Source organism: Carlito syrichta, unplaced genomic scaffold (genome assembly GCF_000164805.1).
Source record: "Carlito syrichta isolate Samal-C Ts95f unplaced genomic scaffold, Tarsius_syrichta-2.0.1 Scaffold316219, whole genome shotgun sequence".
NCBI lineage: Eukaryota > Metazoa > Chordata > Mammalia > Primates > Tarsiidae > Carlito > Carlito syrichta.
In genome coordinates this window covers 436,133-454,552 of record NW_007260315.1, presented here as the reverse complement: position 1 = coordinate 454,552, position 18,420 = coordinate 436,133, and the positions used below count along the sequence as shown (strand labels likewise).

The 18,420-nt window shown below is 47.7% G+C and overlaps 1 protein-coding gene across 1 annotated transcript in view; it reads right to left on the bottom strand.

The window, feature by feature from the left end:
• The window catches only part of COL4A2 (collagen type IV alpha 2 chain), a 227,685-nt gene that overhangs the window by 81,946 nt on the left and 127,319 nt on the right, over positions 1–18,420 (bottom strand). The window contains exons 4-6 of the mRNA XM_021706945.1: positions 5,287–5,421; positions 5,160–5,204; positions 1,265–1,381 (exon numbers count right to left, since the gene is read on the bottom strand). Of these exons, the coding sequence (XP_021562620.1) occupies positions 1,265–1,381; positions 5,160–5,204; positions 5,287–5,421 (297 nt within the window). The remainder of the gene's footprint in view (positions 1–1,264; positions 1,382–5,159; positions 5,205–5,286; positions 5,422–18,420) is intronic.

Below are 18,420 nucleotides of genomic sequence, written 5' to 3'. Positions count from 1 at the left end.
AGAAACCAGGTCTCTACATATAAACATCAGTATTTTACAGTAATGGCTATGTTTCTTGATAATGAAATTTATGATGGAATAGAGTAGAAAAGGATGTCGTTTACTGAAAAGTTGAACCACATAAAAAAGAAACAGCCAAGGAAAGAGGTATTCCAAGGTAGAAATGAAATCAATTAGCATGAGAAATTGATTTGTTTTGGGTGACAACATGGTGAAGAGTGGCAGTGACAGCTATTCCCCACCTTAAATTTTGCCTTTTTTTTTAAAGTTAAAAAAAATCTTGTCAAACAAAATTTTAGTATAACCCTTAATTTGCAAGATTTTCATGGCATGAAGGTAGCAATATGCTACTGAAAACATATTTCAGGATTCTTTGCAAAGACCTAAAATAATAAAAGAGGCCACAAAATAGATGATTATATTAAAGCTCTTCCATTAAAAAACAAACTCTGGTTGGGCATAGTGGTTCACACCTGTAATCTTAGTACTTTGGGAGGCCAGGAGTTTGAGACCATCTTGGGCAAAATAGAGAAACCAGGTCTCTACAAAATATCAAAAAATTAGTTGGGCGTGGTGGCACACGCCCGTAGCCCCAGCTACTTGGAAGGCTGAGGCGGAAGAATCAGAAAGTCGAGGCTGATTGTCATGATCATGCTTCTACACTCCAGCCTGGGTGACAGAGTGAAAATTTGACTCAAAAGAATAAAACAATATAAAATATAAAACTAACTCCTGCACCGTACATGCTGGAAAATGTGACTCCACTTTCATGTCACAAACAATTTTGTCATCTAATAAAAAAAGTGACTGACAGAGATTTTTGTCAAGGTTTCTGCTTTTCAATTGTCATTTTACTATCACTGCATTCCTCACTGCTGTGTGAATGAGAAAGGCAAGTGACCTTGGGAGACTGCAGGAGGGAACAATGCCGGCCAGGCCAGTTCTCTCCTGCCTCACGTTTAAAGGAAGAGGCCTGAGAATGGAGGCGCTTGGGGCTAGAAGAGTCGACAGACGCCAGGGGATGGATGCTTCCATCCTTCTGCCCCGAGAGGGAGGAACCCCCCAGGCCGTGAGGACAAGGCTTGGCAGGTGTCCACCTGCCCCACTGCTGAGCAAACAGGAGGTGACTCCTATTTTAGAGCCTAAGACAGTTTCTTACAAGGGTCCCATGCTCGAGACATGGCAGCAGTGGCCCATTCGTACTCTGAGCGCCCACCCCTCAGGGCTGCAGGCCCCTGAAGTGCACGAACGGTGGGATACTCACAGGAGGGCCGGAGAAGCCCCCAGAGCCGGGAGGCCCCTGTGGGCCTGCGTCTCCCCGGGTCCCGTTGCAGCCATCGTAGCCGGGCCTTCCCCGGGGCCCACCTTGCCCTGGATGTCCCTGGGAGAGAAACACTGAGAGTGAGCCTTCCAGCCCGCAGTTGCTTGTTTTCATATAACCGTGTGACAGAACGTTTTCTTTACAGTTCCAAGTATTAATATCCTTTATTATTCACTGTTCCATAGTTTAGTTAAACCCTATGGCGACAAAGTGAACAGAGTAGTGAGTGAATTAATTGTTCTGGAAAACAGAAGGTCAGTGCTTTACAGAACTTTTCTTTTTGCTTTGATTATTTTTGAAGGAAATGCTTCTCAAAGTGTACTACAGAATTCTGAATTCTGCACGACATGCTTTACGATCCATGACTGAAAGGCGTTAAGGATACTGTCTTGGTCTGTTCGGCTGTTAGGACAAAATATCATAGACTGGGTAGCTTGTAAACAGCAGAACTGTGTTCTCCAGTTCTGGAAGGTGGGAAGTCCAACAGTGAAACACCGGCAGAGCTGGTGTCTGGTGAGGGCTCTTGCAGCAACCTCACGCGGAAGGGAGGCCAGAACAGTTTTAAATATTTAACTATCCTTATAGGCAGCATTCCTCTCCGAGGAAGAGACAACTCAAAAACAAACGAATGAATGGATACAAGGTTAAATAAGCAAAGGCACACGGTATCATTCGAATCATGAAAAGGCTTTCAGGGCAGAGTTGTCTTTCACACGGGTTTGGGGAGGAAATGAACTGTCCTGGGTCTCCTTCTGCCTTCTGCATTGGGGGCGGGGGTGGTTGTCTCTCCGCAGGGATTCGTAAGGGTAGATTTGTTGTCGTTTCTAAATTCTAGAAAAGAATCCTGAAGTCAACAGCGCCTTTTCAGGCATAACAGGGATTTCCCTATCAGTTGTGCCCAGTTGGATTTTAGATGGTGAGTCTGACAGATGCACAGCCTATACAGAGAGGATATTCACACCTGCAGTGGGACTTCATCAGCCCCCTGGCCAGGCTTACAAGAGCTAATTTTCCTTTATTTACTTTCCTGGGGAACACTACTTTTTAGATTTTAAACACGAATATAAAGCATATCAGGCGTTCTGAGCCTTCTGGGAGCAGGAGAGGCAACGTGAGCAAATGTCTGCCGAGCAACTGGAAAGTCAAGCTAATCCGTGGACGTCCCATTCACTGCCTCCGTCGGGTCCCAGGAGACGTGAAGGGCCTGGGTTTGTACTCTGTGATTCATGCGTGACATGACCCCAGCGTGCTGTGTTATTTCTTTAAACAATAGATATTTAGACATAAGCTTTAGGATTGTGCAATTTGTTTTAGACTTTGGTTTTCTTGATAATAAGCCAACTGTATATACATTATAGATATAAACGATAACATTTTAAGAGATGTTATCTATGTATTACTTTTTGAAGTTGGGTTGAATGACTATAGCAACGTGCAGTATGATGTTCGCACAAGTGTGCTTCCGCCATCTTCTTGACTGTCCTGCCTGTCGCACGGTGATGCTAGCATTCATTGGACTAACGTCACCTTTTGAGCAAACTTCATGCTCAAAATAAGTATACATTTTTTGGCACCCCCTGTGTGTGGGTGTGTGTATATATATATATATATTAAGGAATATATATATATATACATATTATTGGCTTCGGAATTGAGGCTGCTTTGTTCAAACTGGACATCCTTCATAATAAAAAGCTAGAGTGCTCCTGTCAGTAGAGAGTCAATAGAGAATATATATCTATTCGAGTTATTTTTGACCATTAGGGCGTCCTTTATATGTACTTGGAGAAATTTGGAAACCTCCAAGATGAACAAGCTCTCAATGCAGTGCCCTGTAGCCTGAATGCTATTAAGAAACACAATCACAGAAACGTAGATGTGTTCTTTCCTTTGCATGTCTCTTCTATGGATGCACAAAGCTCTGGACTGGTCCTGTCCGACGAGAGATCTGACAGACTTTTCAGCCAGCCTCTCTGGGGAGTCAGAGACATCTCTGCAGAGAGCACCATTTCACCCTCTGGAAGCAGAGCTGGAGAAAAGACACGAGGGGTCTCGAAAAGCCGATCCTTCCAATCCAGCTTGAGAAGACAGCTCAAGGTCGTCAGGACTCCATGACGTTTTTGCTTATCGTGTCCCCACCGAGTTCTTTACTCTTCTCCTGCATTACCTACTTGCCCTGGGTCCCTCTTACCCGCTTAGAGCTGATCTGAGCCATTGGAAATGGCATGTCACCCTGATCTTAGTTGGGAATCGTCTCAAAGAAGAACTTCAATTAGATCGAGCTAAGTGTCTTTCTCTTACCGCCCCACACCTCATTCAACACATTTCTAGATGTGTCTAAGATCTCTCTGCACATACGTTTTGATAGATGACTTCTAGAGGGCTAAAATGAGGCGGGCCCCCAAACTCCACATTGGTGAACTGCTCGGTTATGTCAGGGGGTGTTGAAATCGATGTGATCTGTAGGATCAGAGTTCCGCCGCTAAGGAAACTGTCTACCCTTGAGCAGAGCCAAGATTCTGTAGAAGACGGTGGTGCCTGCACCCGACCACCATTCCCCCCATGGGCTGCTTCCTTCCTCCCTGATTTGAATATTTGCTTGTGCCATTAAATGAGGGTGAAGGGGAAAGACAAAAGAAAACATGGTATTTTTATTCCTGCAGTGTCACTCATTTTATCTCAGATCTCAGCTTCCCAAAGACAAAACCCATGAGCAATTGAAAGAGCCCAAAAAAGGACCTTAAAAATGGGCGATCTAGTTTCAGGCTTTCATCACTTCTTGAACCTTTGGGATGTGCAGATTCTTTCACTCTGCCCACTTCTTGAGATTCTGACCCATGAGAAAGTTATCTCCTGAAGTGTTCAGGGCAGCGTGGTGTCCCCGAGTGTCTGCGTCCACCACGGGACCACCACCGGCTAAGGAAGTCTCGTCTTGGAAAACGAGGCTTCCTTTCTCTTGCTCTCACTGCTTCCTTCTTGAAGTCTCCCCGACAGTGGAGCTACAGAGCTGGGAAGAGGCAGGAGTTCTCTGGGCCAACTCTCCACGGATCCCCTTTCTTTCTTGTCTGACTCAGCGGCCTGGGAAGGGGGTCTCTCTCCCTGCGCGTGTGCGTGGTCGGTGACTGGGAGACACACACGCGGGAGAAGGACACACACATCTGAGCACTGGTGGGAGGTTCGTGAAGCAGGCGACCCACGGCAGGGGCCAGATGGGAGGCGGGTCCCTGAGGTCAGGTCTGGCCAGGAAGCCAGTCCTGGGAAATCTTCGAGGGGTCCCTGTGAGGAAGGCTGTGACTCATGCTGTTTTGTTTGTTTTTCTTTAATGCCACAGCAGTAAAGTAAACTAGATGAGAAAAACACATTTTATTGCATTTGGGGATTTTCTCATGAACAAACCATGCCCTGCCTTTTTCTCGTTTTCTCTGTGATTGCCCTAAGGATTTAGATGCTGCTCAAAGGCATTGACGGGGCTTCCTCTGTCCCGCGCTTGGCAGACCACTTTCTGTGCGGGTCGTTGTGTAGTTCAGATGAAGTTTCTAGAATGGCTCTCTGCCGAGCCTTTAAGAACAGCAGAATCTGGCGTTTTACTCCAGAACAATGTCTGGTTTTAGCAAAGCAGCCTCGATTCCCAAGCCGAGTCTATAAGAATGTTTACAAAGGAAACAATTTGTTCAAGGCTGGACGGAGTTCCCGGGAAACATGCACATATGGGCCCACGCGTTGTAGGTTCTACACAAGAAGCGGGGGAGGGGCTCATTCAGAATGTTTCCATAAGTCGTAAATGTATTGCTCAGCACGCACGCAGGTTTTCCAATTCTACTCTTCCAAAAGGACTTACGGGAATTCCATCGGCACCAGGGAATCCAGAAACGCCTCTCGCTCCCTGCAAAGAAGGCAGACAGACTCAGCGAAGGTCGGAGCCCCCCACCCTCCCACCGCCGGGGCGCGTCGGCAGGGGTGCGTACCACGTCTCCTTTGGGTCCGGTTATTCCTGGAGCGCCTCGCTCACCCTTGTCACCTTTGCGGCCCTGCAGTCCCGGGAAGCCTTGCAGCCCCGGGGGGCCGTTGTAGCCCTGGGGGCCCACTGGTCCGGGCTGACCCTGTGGGAACAACACAGGTTCAGTTTCCGCAGTGAATAATGTGAAGTGCTCCCTTCCGAAACCACATTTTTCATTCTCAAAGAGCCAGAGTCTTCAGGGAGTATTACATGTAAACTATCACCTACTGCCACATAGGTTAGAGAGTAAGTTCTGGCGAAAGAAAGAAGTCAAAGAGTTTAAGAGGAAAAAAATATTAAATGTGAGAAAAAAATTACCTCAAGTTACCCAAGTGAAGTTATTGTGAAATGATAATGTTAGGTTGGGATGAAGGAATCGACTTCCTTGGCTTCTTTTTAAGTCTTTTCAGTATTTTTAAAAAAGGTTTCAAACGCATTTCTACAATTTCATCTCCATTTTTCTCAATCTACTGCATGCAGTAGGTGTGGAAATGTGTATTGCATCCAGATCTCAAAACGACCCCCAGATGTTTAAGTGATTAGGTAATCTCTTCTTTGGTTCGTGCACATTAACATATAGAGCGCTTCTGAAACACATAAAATTGTATGTCCACACTCATTAGGATGGCTATTATTCGAAAAGAAACAAAACTAGCCAGGCACGGTGGCTCATGCCTTTAATCCCAGCACTCTGGGAGGCTGAGGCAAGAGGATCTCTTGAGATCAGGGGTTTGAGGGGTTTGAAACCAGCCTGGGCGACATCGCGAGACCATCTCTACAAGAAATGAACGGGGCAAGGTGGTGTGTACCTGTAGTCCCAGCTACTCAGGAGGTTGAGGCAGGAGGATAACTTGAACCAGGAGTTCAAGGCTGCAGCAAGTCGTGCTCATGCCACTGCACTCCAGCCTGGGCAACAGCGTGAGACCCCGACAAGGTGGGGAAATCAGAACCCCTGTGCATGGCTGATGGGAATGCTCAGTGCAGCAGTCGCTGTGGAAAACAGTGTGGTGGTTCCTTCAAAAACGAGGAACAAGAATTAACACAGGCTCCAGCAATTCCACTTCTGGGTATACTCGTTGACCCCAAAGAAGCGAAAACAGGGACTCGGAGCAGAAAGCTGGACCGCCTTGCAGCATAACTCACAAAAGCCAAAAGGTGGAAACAGCCCAAACGCCCATCAATGTGTGGATGGATTAAAAACAAGCCGGCTCTCCATGCAACAAAGTGTCCAGCCTAACAGAGGAAGGAAGCACTCCTACTGCTACAGTGTAGACGACCCTTGAAGACACTGTGCTGACACAAATAAGCCAGTCACAAAAGGACGAGACCTCTGTGAGCCCACTAACACGCCGTCCCTAGAACAGTCAAGTTTACCGAGATAGAAAGTAGTATGGTGGCTGCCAGGGGCTGGCAGGAGGGGGAAATGGGGAGTCAGCATTTACTGGGGACAGAGTCTCAGTTTGGGAAGGTGAAAAAGATCTGAGGACGGGCGGTGGTGACGGTTGGACAACAACAGAATGTACTTAACATCACTGGTCTGTTCGCTTAACCACGATCACATGGTAACTTTTATGCTGTGAGTATTTTATCACAATGAAAAATTTAAAAACAAAAATAATGTTTGAACTGAAAAATAAATTAAAAACAGGCCGCTTTGCAAACACTGCCTCCTTGAGCCTTTTTCCATCAGCCACGGTCAACCCCACCGTGTTCTCGATGGAAGTCGATGGTGGTGAGCCCTCGGGCCGCGTCTCCTTCGAGCTGTTTGCAGACAAAGTTCCAAAGACAGCAGAAAACTTTTGTGCTCTGAGCACAAGAGAGAAAGGATTCGATGATAAGGGTTCCTGCTTTCACAGAATGATTCCAGGGTTTACATGCCAGGGCGGTGACTTTACATGCCATAATGGCACTGGAGGCAAAGCCATCTATGGGGAGAAATTTGATGATGAGAACTTCATCCTGAAGCATACAGCTTCCGGCATCTTGTTCATGGCAAATGCTGGACCCAACACAAACGTTTCCATTTTTCGTCTGCACTACTAAGACTGAATGGTTGGATGGCAAGCGTGTGGTTTTTGGCAAGGTGAAAGAAGGCATGAATGCTGTGCAAGCCATGGAGGGCTTTGGGTCCAAGAATGGAAGACCAGCAAGAGGATCACCATTGCTGACTGTGGACAACTCTAAGAAATTGGGCTTGTTTTATCTTAAACTACCAGATCATTCCTTCTGTAGCTCAGGAGAGCACCCCCTCCATCCCATTTGCTCGCAGTATCCCTGGAATCTTTGTGCTCTCGCTACAATTCTTTGGGTTCCATATTTTCCTTATTCCCTTCCACATCTAGTTGAATTGCAGAGAAATAAACTACATAACAAACAAAAATTAAAAACAAATTCACCACAATAAAAAAAAATTGTTTTTTGAGTTGGAGTCTCACTCCATCTACCGAGGCTGGAGGGCAGTGGCATGCTCATGGCCACCCCAGTGTCGACCTGCTGGGATCCGGCGATCCTTCCGCCTCAGCCTTCCAAGTAGCTGGAGCTACAGGCGTGTGCTACCACACCCAGCTGAGTTTTTGACTTATGGTAAAGATGAGGTCTCGTGAAGTTGTCTGGGCTGGTCTCGAACCTCTGGGCTCAGGCAATCTTCTCACCTCAGCCTCCCAAAGTGCTGGGACTACTGTGCCCGGCCATAAAAAATTTTAAATAGTGAAAAAGGAGAGCTGGGCGTGGCGACTCACGCCTGTAATCCCAGCACCTCGGGAGACTGAGGTGAGAGAATTGCCTGAGGCCAGGGAATCAAGAGTCAACTTGGTGCGACCCAGCTACTTGGAAGGCTGAGGCAGAAGGATCACCCGAGTCCCTGTGGTGTGCTCCTTCACACAGACCCATCACCTGCACGTTCCATTTTCTTTGACATTGGAAGTTCCTCTCCTATCTGGCCCTGAGACTGAGGGGAGCTTGAGTCATTTTTCTAGTCTTTTCTTCTGTTGCCTAGAAGTGACGTCTTCTGTACAAAGTGTCCAGCTAGGAAGCGGGTCTGTCTTTGCAGAACGCGTATAATGCTGTCTCCACAATCATGGTGAAATGAAGAATTTGACAACGCAGCCTAAGGTCATGGCTAAGTCATATTTAAGGCCATGGAGGCATTCGGTTGGAAGCCCATGGGCCGTTCTCACCTCAGTGTCATGACCATTCCTACCCGCCAGTTCCTTTAGGTTTTAGACCTCAGGCATTGGGGGGCAGTTAAGATAATTCTTTGGGGCGAGAGATACATATACAGATCAGGACTGTGGTTGGTGGACGAGGTGAAGACGACCCACCCCAAAGCTGGGCACCCCTGCCCCCTTCAGACCAAGTGGGGAGCTGACCGTTTTGGTAGAGCCAGGGTCTCGCTAGATGGCTCAGATGGGTCTCGAACTCCTGGGCTCAAGTGATCCTCCCACCTTGGTCTCCCAGAGTGTTGGGATGACAGGTGTGAGCCACCATGCCAGCCAAACTCAGAGTTTTAGAGACAGTGGGTTCTCCTCCATCCTTCATGTATTCCAGAAGGTTCTGCGTATGCTGCAAGCAGCAAACACTCACCTGGGGGTAGCCTGATCTCAAGCATCGTAAGCAGTCATGCATTCGGAAATCTCTGAGGGACGTTCTAAGCGGGAGGCTGTGGCCACTGTGATCCTTCCCAGCCGAGAAGCACCGTGGCGGAACGTGGATGCCCCTGGCCGTGGACACGTGATCTCCAGACTCCTATCTGCAACGGGCCGTGGTTTTATCACGTGGTTTTATCACTTTTTGAGTTTGGAAACAGGCCATGCTTTGGATCTGCTTTTCAGGGCTCTCTCTTAGGGGTGCTCATTGTTGTTTGCGTCTGTGGCTGTGCTGGAATACAACCTTCCTGCCACAAGGCCCCATATTCTCCCATCAACTGAGGCTCAGTTTGTGGGTGTTTACCGCGAACGTCTTCGGGGGACAAAATGTTCCATGTGCAGACTGTCATTTTTACGGTCCGTGAATGCCTTATCTGTCCGGTGGGATGACCTCACAGAGCCGCTATGACTCCCCAGAATGGGACGCGTACGTCTTCAGGATGGAGAGCACTGGCTCATCTGGCCTCCCCACGCCTTGCCCCACCCTGCTGCCTCCAATGGGGGGGAGTGACTAACCATCGGAGCGGACTCGTTTTCCTTCCATTGTCAGCAAACGCCTTTTAGCCTTGACTTCTTGGCTGGGAAGTCTGACTCCGGGAATAAAACTGCAGTCTTTCCTTGGCAGGAGCACGCTGTCACCATTTCTGTTTACTGAGGTGAAATGCACATACCATAAAAACGAGTCATTTGGAAGCGTGCGAGTCGGTGGCCTTGGGTGCCGTCGGCGTTGCGCAACCACCGCCTCTGTCTAGTTCCAGAACATTTTCATCACCCCAGAAGGAAATCCTGTCCCCATTAAGCAATCGCACCCCGCATGGCCTCTTCCCCACAGCTTCTGGCTGCCACCAGTCTGCCTTCTGTCTCGATGGGGTTCCCTATTCTGGATATTTACTTAACTGGAATCAGTCCTACAGTGTGCAACCTTTTGTGTCTGGCTCCTTTCACTTAACATTGTAGCCCGTGCAGTTTTCATGGCTGGATAATATTCCATGGGGTGGGTGGATCGACTACAAAGTATCTGTTTGTCCATTTGTGGACATCTGGGGTGTTTCTTGCTTTAGCTATGGTGAAAAGTGCTGCTGTGAAGCTGCGTGTGAATGAATATCAGCTTCGGCCCCTGTTTTGAATTCTTGCAGGTGAATTCCTAGGAGTCTAGCTGCTGGATCCTACAGCAACTCTGTGTTGATTTTTTTGAGCGATTGCCAAACTTTTTACCACCTCAAGTCCCCACCAGCAACGCCCGAGGGTTCCCATTCCTCCACACCCTCCATTTTCCAATTTTTGGGCGGGTGCTGTCCTAAGATGTGTCACCTCTGAGCTGTCCCTCCGAGCTTCCGACAGGATGGAACCTTACACGGAATTCCACCCGGCTTCCACTCTGAGGAAGGGCCAGCCATGGTCTCAGGAGACTGTGAATTCGACTCTACCCACCCCCCTCCCTGGGAGCGAGCCTTACTGCTGTCCAGAGTGCAAACTGCTGGGCTTAAACGGCCATTCATGTCCAGGTGGTGGATGCCGTGGGTAGGCATGCTTTGGCCATCAGGCAGAGCTTTTCCCCAGGACATCCTGCCCATCAGGAAGTCCAGTGTGTCTCCAAAGGGCAGCCGGGACAATCAGGTACAAGCAAGGGCTTTTCCTTTGTGCTACATCATCATTCCCGACTTCTATCCTCGGTCGGAAAGCCCCGATCGGAAAAGTTATTTCCACCCCTTCCTCTCCTTTTGTGATACGTGGTGTTAAAAATAAAACCCACTCCAGGAAGAAGGAGCAGGAGTCTAGTCTAAGCGTCTTTGCATAAATCTCCCAAACATCAAAGTTTCTAAAGCTCCTACCATTGCTCTGATATCCTCGATAAAAGTGTTTCCATACGATACTTCCCATAAGCCTGTAGATGCCGTGTGCTGTGAAGCTGCGTGTGAATGAATATCAGCTTCGGCCCCTGTTTTGAATTCTTGCAGATGAATTCCTAGGAGTCTAGCTGTCCCTGGTGTCTGGTGTTCACGGGCAGACAACTCAGCACAGGTGTGTACATCCTAGGCACTGGGTAACGAAAAGTATCACTTAACTGCTTATCTTTTGGGCTGTTGCAAGTTTTAAACCATTTCCTATTTAGAAAAAAAAGTGCAGCTCGCTGCCGCATTAATTCCATTTTACACAAACACGCACTTTGAGGCTGAAGCCAATCTGACCAGTTTCCATGTGAACATAAAATATAAAAACTGTTCTTGCCGGATGTGGTGGCTCACACCAGCACTTTGGGAGGCAGGGGCAAGAGGACTGCCTGAGTCCAGGGGTTCCAGACCAGCCTGGGCAACTTGGTGAGACCTCGTCTCTACAATTAAAAAAAAATGAGCCAAGTGTGGTAGCACACACCTATAGTTCCAGCTACTTGGAAGGCCGAGGCGGAAGGATCACCTGATCCCAGCAGGCTGAGGCTGCAGTGGCTGTGATCATGCTACTGCACTCCAGCCTGGGCGATAGAGAGAGACTCCGACTCAAACAAACAAGCAAACAAGCAAACAAACAAACAAACCAAAACACTGTTCTTGGAGTTATTTCTAAACAGAGCATCTCTAATTCTAATGAGAATTTTTAAAAAAGAGAATTACCAGATTTTGTAAATGAAAATACCATTACTAAAAACAGAATGCTATAGAGAGAGTGATGTCATCTGTTTCCAAAGATGATTGATATACCAGAGCAATGCGAAAATAATAACAGAAGCAAGCTATTTTGTGGCAGACTTTAGGGGGGTAAAGTGAGGTTGTAATTTGCGAATTTTCTTGAGGTGAACGCTGTAGTTGCTAGTGCTGCTGGTGAGTATTCTTGGGGCAGACAGGAAAAGGGTTAAACATGATTCATCATTCTGGGCACGGTGGCTCACACCTGCCATCCCAGCACTTTGGGAGGTGGAGGCAAGAGGACTGCCTAAGCCCAGGGGTTCGAGAACAGCCTGGGCAGCTTGGTGAGACCTCGTCCCTACAATGAATCAAAAAGTTAGCCGGGCGTGGTGGTGCGTGCCTACGGTCCTAGCTACTTGGAAGGCTGAGGTGAGAGGATCGCCCGAGCCCAGCAGGTGGAGGCTGCAGTAGCCAGATCGTGCCATTGCACTCCAGCTTGGGTGACTGAGTGAGACTCCAACTCAAAAAAAAAAAAGTCACCTCATTTTGTCCCTGTGGCAGCTGCATGAAGAGACACGAGCTCCAGCGGAGAGGATGATGGTGTGACACTGCGAGTGACCCAGAAGGGCCCGGCCCGGATCCAGGCTGTCTGTCGTAAGCTTGGCCTGGGGAGTTGCTGGTTCTACCCGGCCCTCGCTGCCCTGAGTGAGGAGCTTGTGAGCAATGCATGGTCTCAGGTCTGTCCCCAGAACTCCCAAATCTGCAGTTAACCTGGCCCCAGGAGAATCCTCTGTAGATGAAAGTTCAAGAATTCCACCCTACCTGCCTTCCTGGCATTCTCAAGGGAGGAGATGGATTCCTTTTCTTTCTTTCTTTCTCTTTCTTTCTCTCTCTCTCTCTCTCTCCCTGGATTCCTTTTCTTTTTCTCTTTCTTTCTTTTCTTTTTCTTTCTTTCTTTCTCTCTCTCTCTCTCTGGATTCCTTTTCTTTTTTTTTCTTTCTCTCTTTCTTTCTTTTCTTTTTCTTTCTCTCTCTCTCTCTCTCTCTCCCCCCCCCGATTCCTTTTCTTTTTCTCTTTCTCTCTTTCTTTCTTTTCTTTTTCTTTCTTTCTTTCTTTCTCTCTCTCTCTCTCCCCCCCCAGATTCCTTTTCTTTTTCTCTTTCTCTCTTTCTTTCTTTCTTTCTCTCTCTCTCTGGATTCCTTTTCTTTTTCTCTTTCTCTCTTTCTTTCTTTTCTTTTTCTTTCTTTCTCTCTCTCTCTCTGGATTCCTTTTCTTTTTCTCTTTCTCTCTTTTCTTTTTCTTTCTTTCTCTCTCTCCCCCCCCCCCTTCCTGGCATTTCTCAAGGGAGGAGATGGATTCCTTTTCTTTTTCTCTTTCTTTCTTTTCTTTTTCCCTTTCTTTCTTTTTCTCTTTCTTTCTTTCTTTTTCTCTCTCTCCCCTTCCTGCCTCTCTTTTTTCTTTTTCTCTTTCTTCCTTTCTTTTTTTTCTCTCTCTCTCTCCCCTTCCCTTCCTTCCTCCCTCTCTCTCTTTTTGAGGTGGGATCTCACTCTGTCACCCAAGCTGCAGTGCAGTGACATGATCATGGCTCACCACAGTCTCAAACTCCCGGGCTCAGGTGATCCTCCCACCTCAGCCTCTCAATTAGCTAACACTACAGGCACGTGCCACCACACCTAGCTAATTTTTTGACTTCTTGTTGTGGAGACGAGGTCTTGCTCTGTTGCCCAGCCTGGGTTTCTTTCAATAAGAAGAATCTCTGAAGCATGAGGCTGGATCTCAGAAGAAAGGTCTGCATCATTCTAAGGGAACTCTCATGGAAACAAAACACTGAACACCGCACGCTCTCACTCATAAGCGAGCACAAAGGTGGGAACAACGGACAGGTCCACCACCAGGGGAAGAGAGGGCTTGCTGGAAGTCCAGACCTCACCTGCAAGCAACTGACTTATGGGGCAAATCTTCACCTGCACCCAATTCTAAAATAAAATTGAAAGAAAGAAAGGAAGAAAAAGAAAGAGAAAGCAAGAAAGAAAGGTAAGTAGGTAAGTCTGGCCTACTGAGTCAGGCAGAGGAACACAGAGTATTTGTGTTGGTTAAATATGACTTCTAATTAAAATTTTTTTGGCCTCACACTTTGGGGATGTCTAGAGGACACGATGCCTTTTGATCGTTGTTGGGAGGGCGGACACGGCCTTTCCCTTTCTGAAATCCCTGCGGGGGCATGTGTGGGGCAAGGGGTCACTTCTGGAAGCCGCAGGCTGGAAAGGCAGCGAGGACGAGCCCAGACTTGAATCCACGTTGCTCAAAGCCCCACGGCTGTGGCGGGAACACACTTGGGGTCCTGACACACGGGGCTTCGTGGATCGGGGAGTTTCACTTCTGAGAAGAGAGGCCAGAGACGGTCGGGTCCACGAGTGAGAACGCCACAGCCCACCCACGAGACCACCAGAGGACTCAGGAAGGGCACAGGCAGAATGAACTCCGGTAGCTCCAGACTTTGAAGCAAAGGTGAAGGGACTGGTGACGAACCAGGTCCTGAGCGCCCTCGCCTCGCATTCACACAGCCCCAAGGTGGGGTCTGCCCCTTCGCAGTTTATTAACCTTAAAACATTCCTGGGGTGAGGGAGTAGAAAGAGTTCCATTTATCAGAGAAGGGGAAAAAAATGTGTCCGAGGACAAAATCTGCTTCGCTACACATGAAGATTGTTAGTCTACAGAACAGAACTTTCCCGGCAGAATGAGAACGGACTTTTCATGACTTACTGGCCATCTGAATAGTAGGAAATCCCTCCTCCTTCCTAAGCTGACTCTTCCTGTCTCACCTTCTATGGGCACCGGCGCCCACCAGACACCCATATCCTCCCCATTCCCCAGGGCGGGCCCTCCCTCCCTTCCGCAGTGTGTGCCAGACCTGCCCTGCATCCAAGCCTCCACTGCTCTGTGATCCTCAGGGGATTCCGGCCTTAGTCTCAGTTAATTTCTGCGAGCTCTTTGCCACACATTTGAAAATATGTCAAATGTCCCCAAAGGAAAAAAACAGAACGTTTTTTTAGGCTCCAGGAAAAAAAATTCCTCCTGCCAAAATGTAGAAATATTCATTGTTCTTAAGAGGGAACCAGTTAGCATTTGTGAACAATTTTTAGATCACTCTGGCAGGATGAATTAGGAGCATATTTCCAGCTGACAATGATGTGACAGTTGACTTTGTACAGCATACTACATCTATAACTATCAGTGGCCTTTTTCAAATGCAGTCATGGCGGATATCACATCTGACACCTTCTCCCCGTATCTTCTTATTTAACATATAACAAAACATTAGCCCCACCCTGGGTCCTGTTCCATGTGAAGGAATTCCAGCTAAATGAAGCAGAATTATAAGGACACTGAGGATTTCTGCTCTGCAAGGTTATTTCACACAGATTGTAGTACTAGGGTCACACAAAGTAAATAATATCCGTATGGAAGAAACAAACTTTTGACTAGGCCTGGTGGCTCATGCCTATAATCCCAGCACTTTGGGAGGCTGAGGTGGGAGGATTGCTTGAGTCCAAGAGTTCCAGACCAGCCCAGGCCACATGGTGAGACCTCATCTTTACAAATAGTAATAGTAACAATAACAATAATAATAACCTAGCTGGGCGTGGCTTGCCTGGAGTCCCAGCTACTCAGGAGGCTGAAGTGGAAGGATCACCTGAGCCCCGGTGGTTGAGGCTGTGGTGACCTGCGATCTCACTACTGCACTCCAGTTTGGGTGACAGAGTGAGATCTCTACTCAAGGAAAAAAAAAAGGAAAAAAAACTTTCACTTTACGTTGCTCCATATACAAGCATTTACTCGAAATGGACCTAAATTTAGGGGCTGAAGCTATAACACTTCTAGAAGTAAAACAGTGGGGAACATCTTTGGGACTTTGAATTAGGCAAAGACTTCTTAGATTACATACAATGATCACAAAGCATAAAAGAAAAAGGTTGGCAAGATTAGAAAGTCTGAGAGTCAAAAGCTACTGTTGAAATTAAAAAAGGCAGGCACAAACGGGAAGTCATATTTGCAAACCACAAACCTGCTGCATAACTTCTGCCCAGAATATATCAAGAATTCCCAAAGCTCAACAGTAAAGAATGAACAGCCGGACTGCAAACCCTGGCCAGAGAATTGAACAGACACGTCACCAAAGAAGATATACAGAAGAAAAATAAGTACAGGAAAGGGTGCCACACAACCTGGATCATTAGGGAAAAGTAAGTGAAACCCACAGAGAGAAGCCCATCCTATGAGCATGGCTGACACACACACAGGAAAGGTGGCTGTGCCGTGTGTTGACCGCTGGCAACTACCGGCAGGAAGGCAGAGCATGCAGGCACCTTGGAAGAGTATTTGACCGCTTCTTATGGCTCTGTGCCCACCCACCCCAGGACCCAGCAGTCCCACCACCAGGTGAATGCCTAAGAGAACGAAAGCCTGCATTCGCACCCAGACCTGCATGCCAGTGTTCACAGGGGTTTTATTAATTTGGCGACAATGAACACACTCATCAGCTGAGGAACGGATAAACAAAACTGTGGTATGTCCACAACAAGGGTGACTGGTGGCAATAAAGAGAACAAAGTATCGGACGTGCATGGCAGGAAGGGTGGGTCTCCGAGGCATTCTGCTAAGTGAAGGAAGCCAGACACAGAACACCATGCACCGTCTGATCTGATGTCTCTGACATTCCAGAAAAGGCAAAACCAAGGACAGAAAACAAACCGGTGGTTGCCAGGGCGGGGGGTGGAGAAACTCTGGGCTAAAGGACCCGATTTGGGTGGCTGTTCTATGACCTTATGCCTTTGTCAGTATTCATTGCACAGCGTGTAAACTATGCTTCCATCAGCTGGACCTAAAATCAAATAAAGGGTGAATCAGCCAAGGGCAAAGGTGAAGACGAGACCTGAATCTCACAGACGCGTGGCGTGGTGATTGAGACGGTGTCTTCACCAGGTATTCCCATGAGTGCATTTATAAGACAGAGGATATTTATTATTGTTATTATTATTGTTATCTTGAGTCATGGTCTCTTCTCGGTCACCCAGGTTGGAGTGCAGCGGTACAATCACAGCTCACCACAGCCTCAACCGCCTGGGCTCAGGCGATCCTCCTACCTCACCCTCCCAAGTAGCTGGGGCTACAGGCACGCACCACCGTGCCCAGCTACTTTTTAAACCATTGTTTTTTCGGTGGGAGTCTCATTCTGTCGCCCAGACTGGAGTGCAGTGGTACGATCACAGCTCACCAAAGCCTCAACCTCCTGGGGTCAGGCGATCCTCCCACCTCACCCTTCCGCGTAGCTGGGGCTACAGGCACACATCACCACACCCGGCTACTTTTTGAACCATTTTTTTTTGTAGAGATGAGGTATTGCTATGTTGCCCAGGCTGATCTTGAACTCCTGAGCTTAAGAAATCCTCCCGCCTTGGCCTCCCAAAGTGCTGGGATTATAGGCATGAGCCACCACACCTGGCCATAAGATAGAGAATATTTAGAAAAGAAAGAAGAATGTCATTTAAAAATGACATTTGGAAAAAAAAAGCTCAGCCAAATGCTTTTTAAAAATGTCTGCCAGGGACATGAAATAGTCTGAAGAAACCAAGACCTAATTTTCTTTGTCTGGACTCTGGTCTGCTTGTGCCTGATACTGACAGAAACAGAACCGTCTGGGGCTAGGCCCATATAGTGACAGAGCTGAAAGTGGATCAGCACCCAAGTAGGTACAGGAGAGACAGACGTGCCTGGGAAGCCATTGGTTTTCCTTCTGCTTGACCTCTAGAAAATCCCCAAAACAGAGGGTGCCACTGTAATTCTAAGATGTTATTATACAGCCTTTTCTGAAATGATTTGACTTGGATAGGCGCACAGTTTAAAGACTCTGTGTTATGTTTTAATTGACTTAGTTTGGACAGATTCACATTTTAAGGCAGAGAAAAAAAATAGGGCTTATCTCCCGCTCCCCGCCCGTCGGACCAGGACGTCTGAAGACTTCTGTGCCTTATTCTAAAAATAGGCAGGACACGGGCAGTTTTGCTCCATGGCTTTTAGCCCAAACTCTTTACAGTCTGGATGTGATTTTGCCTGGCATATGCTAGAAAAGTTGATTTTCTGGGAAAGCCTTTTCTTTTATTACCTCTGTGCCTTCAGCCATAACCGCATTTCATCTGCCTGAATGTGATCGTTGCCTCATGGGCTAAGTTGATTCCCTAAGCCTGCCTGTCATCTAAGAAGGGTTCAGGGCCTGGGGACTCAGAAGATAGAGAAGGAACAGGTCAGGGGCAGCGGATTCTGGGGCTGCGGGCTGCACGTAGACAGCTCTGGCTGTCAGGGCTCTGATGAGTCTGGAAGGTTCTTTCTAACTTAACGGAAAGATGAGATCAGCCACCCGGGCATCCTTTAACAGTTCAAGGTGGCTCTGGCCTCGACGGACAGGATTAGGGAGTGACAATCAGAATAGGTGGCAATTGTCACATTACCAAAACAAGGAAACGAGTGCTAATTAAATAGTCAGTTGTCCAGATTTATGACCAAGTTCCTTCTTTTCACCTGCCCACTGTACATGCTGATATTGTACAAGTGCTCTTGTCACGTCCAAGAGTGTGATGTGGCTCATGGCAGAGACATTGTGGTCTCTTTGCTCCATGTTTCTGTCACGGCACCGTGGGGTGCTACAGGGTGTGAGGCTATCCACAGAGGAAGGAGCGGCAGGAAGCTCCCGTGGGGGCGGCCTTCCAAGAGCTGGGCTGTCTGCTAAGGTGACCAGGCAGGCCCGTCTTCCAGAGGGACTTTTTTTTTTTTTTGAGTTGG